Here is a 6000-nt window from a genome sequence, read left to right on the forward strand (position 1 = left end):
ATCGCATTATATTAGCAGTCAGTTCTGCTTTATGTGAAACCATTCATGTGCTTGTGCTGAATCTTCACGTACTTTTTAGTTGTTTATGTGAATCCAAATTTTTAGGGAAACCAATTTGTGCTCACTGGCATGTATAAAAGATAGTAATTCTTTAATACCCTTTGTTCTGTCATAATTATACGTTGATGGATTAATTTACTCTGAACTCTTGGACTTCATCCCATTTTCTCCTTTATCCCCATCTATATGCACCAGTAGGATCTATGAATCAGAGTAGTTTATTCACAAGGCATGGTTCCGGGAAATATATTAGTCCCCCTTTGGGTCCAAGTTTCTGCACACATGGGATTGCAGTTTCAGGCTTTAGTTTAGTCATTGAGTTGACAAGTCCTCTTCTAAGTGATTTCAACATAAATGGAATTTGCTTGTACATTGACGACATGAGTATGCTTAGTAAGCAAGATCTTGCTGGCTGATGGATTCCTAAGCTTGGTGCTAGGTCTGTTTCCGCTGGAGGTCTTGCACTGTGTAGGTAAAAGTCACCAGACATTTGAGATCAGTGTTGTTTGTTTATTAGGAGTTTTGTAGTCATGGTCTGTCTAATTATTGATTAAGATAAACAGAAAAGGTTATTTTACATGCTGAGTACTGACAATAATAAATTAACATGCTCAATGGTGTTTTTAAACACCTATGAGAATCTATACCCAGTGTTGAGTTTGTCAATAACCTTTTTCCCTCAAATATCAGTATTATTTTACGGTTTAGTGGTCTTCCAGACCTGTGATCTTTCCGACCAAAGAGTTATACATCTTTTTTATTTTTCACTGCTGACGAGATTTTTTTTTTTGGCAGGCCGAGAGGACCAAGAAAAGATACAAGCAGGTAATTGTTTGCTCTTCTTTTTTTTTTCTTTTTGGTGAAATAATGGTTTGCTCTTCTGTTTTCTGATGTATTTTTCCCTCACTGATTCAATATCCTAAGGTAGTTTCTACAGACCGAATATGGTGTCTGGTTTCTTCTAAAGTCTTTGGTAGTTCAACATGGTTCGTGATGTTTGTACATTTATCGTGTTTTGGTTGAGCATACAATTTTTCGTTTTATTCATTCATTATTTTCACTTTTTACTGATTATACTGGAAGATATTGGCTTAGTGTCTCAAAGGTGCTTATAATACGGGATGTCAACTTAGGGAACTTTTGCAATGCCATCTCCCCTGGGATGACCAGTTTAACTTTATTTGCCTCTTATATGGCTTTAGCAGACTTAAAGAATTGCAAAATAATTCAGCCAAGTTGTCTTGTAGTACAAAATATGAAAGCCTAACCGGTTCATGCGGTTACTTTTCAGGGTTGTGTGATTAACAACTGTACTGCCTCTAAAACCATTTGCTTGCTATTGAGAGTCTCCTTTAATTGGCTTGCAACTGACCTGTTTGACTGTTCTGCAGCTCATGGAAAGGGTTGTTCCCATTGTTGACAAGCAAAAGCAACCACGCGTACTCCGTAGGGTTCGCTCCTGGCAGTGGTAGGTCAAGTTTGCTCGAGGTACAGAATGGGAACCAAAGATCTTCCGACGATGTTGCACAGGGATGGTGAACTAAATAAAAGGGGAAAATTAATTACTTCTTAAACTCATACTCAAATCTTTAAGTTGTCTCAGGCAGTTGGGCCTAATGATTTGGTATATGTAGGAAGGAATTGAAACCTGACTCATAAGGAAAATTCCTTGGCAGGTGTTTCCCCCTATTTGTAGGAGTTGAAGAGGTAGAAATCTGAAGTTGCACATTTAGAGCAACGGGGGATTTTAGGAGAGTATATATAGCTTAGTCACGCTTTAGAGACAGAGAATTATATGTCCAGAAAAAAGTATACATAAAATGTTGATATCATACGTTATTTCAGGATAGTCTTTAGAGTTGAGATCCATGTCCATGTTCTTTTAACCAATATATGAATGAGATCCTCTGGCTTGATAACATAAGATTTATGACCCATTCTGAGTTCTGTGAAATTGCATTGTGCTTACTGTAGTTATTGACATAGATTTTGGTCTTCTGCCTTAAATATTTACTGACTATGATTATAAAAAAATGAATATTGACTTGTGTCTCGTAAAAAGCTTCTTTAACTTCTCTGATTCATGCGCATCAAAAGAATATATCACGTTATTTGCCAGGCCAATGTATACACAAGATTGATGCCATTGTGCGGCAAGAAAAGTGAGTCCATTAAAAAGAGAGAGAATTACAATGAGGTCCCAAGCAAAGAAAACAATTGAAAAACAAATTCTAGAAGTTGTCATTCTCATTATAGGAATTATAATTATAGGCTGTTAAGGTTGTTATTTGGATCTTTTAATAATTATTTTTCTTCTGTGGGATTTGATTGTAATTTCCTCTTAAAAAAACCAAAAGAAAATAAGAGGAAAAAAATTGTCCATAAGAAAGTCATTGGTTGGCTTATTTAAACCACAAAGAAGAAAGAGAGCTCGGTTATAATTGAAAGAGAGGCAAATTTTAGCTTAACCCGCTTAACTCACAGGTTGGCTGCTGTCTTTTATTTTTAAGAATAGAACTGGATTCTGCATTAAATAGAAAAAATTACAACACTAAAATAGAAAAGACCTAATCCTCCGTCACTAATCCACCTCATGAACAAAAAGTGGAGGTTGATCAATGATGCAAAAACTATCAAATTATGGGCTAGCTTAGCCATATAGTCTGCTTCAACAATCAAAGACCTATCTACATGCATGAAATTTATCATCCCTATGAATGATTAATCTAGCTTCCTTAATCAGGTCATAAAAGGGATGGTTTGTGCCGATCCTTTTTGTAATCATGTTAACTAATAACTACTTCTAAAATAATAATCTTTTTAAAACCCTGAACCCAGCAAATATGACATCCATTGATATAGCTTATGAGTTCTGCAATTGCTGATGACACCACTGTAGTCTTCACATTGAAGCCACAGATCCAATTATCTTCACTGTCTCTAATTACTCCTCCACATCTGCTGTTGCCATTCTCGAAAGTTGAGGCATCTGTTATCAACTTCACAAAGCCCTCTTTAATCCTTATTTCCCTCTTCTGCTCCTCTGAGTGATCTCTATAAAACTACATTGATTTTACAGTTCTATATCCAGTGCTGCTTCGAACAGGCTTTTGTTTGCATTTCCTTGCTCGACGACTTCTTGATTGCTAAATAATTTGTTACAATGTGATACCCATATATCCCAGCACAAGTAACCAAACAGAATGCCCATGGAACTTTGTGTGTATGCCCGACTCCACCTTCAACTTTTAGATTCCATTTTAGCCACTCCGTCCCTTGAAGGTTAAAGAAAGAGATGGATGTTCCTGTGCGAGTACTAAAATCCATCTATCCTTTACATTTGAGCAGTCCCTTAAGAGATGCATGGAGTCCTCCTCTTGCAAGCATCCAAATGGACACAAAGCATTTTGATTCACTCCCCTCTGCTCTATTAGCTTTCTCGTAATGCACTTTATCACGAGAGAATAACCACATAAGCATTTTAATTTTTGCTGATAAGTGCAATCTCTAGATATTCTTTCATAAATTTGCCCCCTGCTGATTTGTACCTGCAAAAAGAAATTTATAAGCGAATTTAACAATGAAGAAACCATCAATGGACGGTTTTCAATAAAATTTGTCCTCTTCTCTCCTTTCACAGGGTAGGTGTGCATTAGTAATGTGGTCTACAAGGCATTAAGGGAACCACGCCCTCATCTTCACTCTATCCCATTTACCATCAGCTTAAACATAGTCTATAACTTTTCCTCCCCATTCACAACTCTTCAAGCTCAGGATACAAACAAGAAAGGTGCTGTTTAGTTCCGGCCAACTTTCATGCCAAAATAAAGTGTTCCTCCCGTTCCCTAATTTCTTGCCAACTCCCTTTTTTAATTTCCTCCATACTTCACATTCCTCTCCACGTTCGAGAAGCCATAAAGTGTTTTTCACCCTGGCATATCATGCTCCCCGCATTTATACTTCGATCTCAACATTTGAACCCAAAAGAGCACTACGATTACAAATCAAGTTCCAGCACAATTTCATAATGAAGGCCTCATTTTGTTCTCTTAGCTTTCTAATTCCCAATCCTCCATCATTCTTCTATTGTTTCACCACATTCTAGGATATAAGGTGTAATTTCTTCCCCTCTTCATTGGCATCCCACAGCAAACTCCTACTTTTTTTCTCCAGATCATTAATTATCTATTTGGGAAGAGGTTTATCTCCATACAGTAGGTTGGAAGGCTTGATAGAACTGATTTAATCATGGTCGCCCTGCCTGCCATGTTTAAAGTTCTTTCTTTTTTCTAGCCCTCCACTTGCTTCTGTACTTTCTTCAAAATAGCCTCAAAAGTCTTATGAGAGACCCTCTCATGGAACAAGGGGATCCCTAAGTACTTTCCAAGATTACCTGTCAGACCCACTCCCATTCAGCTGCTCATTTCAATAGCTCTTAAAAAGTGAACATTTTTTTAGAAGCATATCTTAGTTCTACTTTTGTTCATCTTTTATCTTGAGGCCTCATAAAAGGAATTGACACATTTCAATATTATATCTACCAAAGTAATGCTTGCTTTCCCAAACAAAATCAAATCATCAACAAAAAAGAGATGGGATAATCCAGGTCCTCTAAGATTCAGCTTTATCAATACTCAATCTCCTTCATCAATAGCATCTTTTATCAAGTGATTCAGCCTTTCCATACATAAGGTAAAAATATATAGTGACATGGGATCTCCTTGCCGTATACCCCTGGATGATAGAAAAGTTTCTGTTTTTTGGCCATTCCATAGGACGTGGAAAGGAGTATTAATACAGGCCAGAATAAGTTCACACATTTTCCTATCTAGACCCAACTCTTTGAGAGTATCTTCAATAACGGTCCATTCCAGTTGGTCATAAGCTTTTTCCAAGTCTATATTCATTGCCGACTAGCCCATTAGCGCTTTCTTGTTTTTCATAGATGGAATCACCTCTTGTGCCATCACCTACTCTGACAGCCTGCAATAAAACTACGTTTATGGTTTCCAATAACATATCCCAGCAACTCTCTGAGTCTTCCACTAACTACTTTTGTTACCACTTTGTAGCTTACATTGCAAAATGAAATTGGCAAAAAGTCTTTTATTGTTTTAAGTCTTTCTTGTTTTGGTATGAGGACCAAATTGGTGTTAGTTAGACTCTTAATCTTTGCTGGACAATTAAACACCTCCTTCACCATAGCACACATTGATTCCCCAATCAAATTCCAATGTTCTTGATAGAAAATGGCTTGTATACCATCTAGAATATTGTCTCTTTTATTTCTTCACAAGTCACTTCTTTTGCTAGCTTTGCCAACTGTGCTTAAGAGAGCCTGAAAAAATTATGATTTTTATGAGCAAGGACCCGTCCCACTGTTTTAGTTGTAAATAGTTTTTAGTAGTAGTCACTAGCCAAAGTTTTCAAGGCTTCTTAATCCTCAATCCAATCTCCTTTAGAATTTTGGAGGCATTCTATTCGATTTAACCTTCTTCTTATAGTGGCTGTATTATAGGAAAAAAAAGGCACTATTTTTATCCCCCCACTTCAACCAATTATGAGAACAGAATTTTCATTTGAGTATTGGGATGATTAATTTTATATATTTTTGCATATAAATGCATTAAATCAATAATGTATTGTGAATTCTCCCATTATAATTGGCTTTTGGTTAGGAGCCTAATATTTTTCATCTTAAAATGTGCAATATCTATTATTCCACCGTAATAATACACATAGATGGCTATTAAAAGTAAGTTGGGATCACTATTGGATAAGAATCTCCTTATTCTTGTTTGTCTCTGAATGAAATAAAATAATGTTTTCAAAGGAGATTTATAAATTTCAGAGACTTACATTACATGTTCCCAATATGAGGGGAAGAAAATGTGTAGTTGGAAAAGAAAACACATTGAATGCATTCACTATCAAATGTAG

The 6000-nt window shown here is 36.3% G+C and overlaps 1 protein-coding gene across 1 annotated transcript in view; it reads left to right on the forward strand.

The window, feature by feature from the left end:
* The window catches only part of LOC114716416 (G-box-binding factor 4-like), a 51040-nt gene extending 49043 nt beyond the window's left edge, over nucleotides 1-1997 (forward strand). Inside the window, exons 4-5 of the mRNA XM_028901423.1 lie at nucleotides 856-885; nucleotides 1452-1997. Coding sequence (XP_028757256.1) covers nucleotides 856-885; nucleotides 1452-1532 — 111 coding nt within the window. The 3' untranslated portion in view covers nucleotides 1533-1997. The remainder of the gene's footprint in view (nucleotides 1-855; nucleotides 886-1451) is intronic.
* Nucleotides 1998-6000: the final 4003 nt, after the last annotated feature.

Source organism: Neltuma alba, unplaced genomic scaffold (genome assembly GCF_004799145.2).
Source record: "Neltuma alba isolate B1F8T4 unplaced genomic scaffold, ASM479914v2 tig00011656_pilon, whole genome shotgun sequence".
Classification (NCBI taxonomy): Eukaryota; Viridiplantae; Streptophyta; class Magnoliopsida; order Fabales; family Fabaceae; genus Neltuma; species Neltuma alba.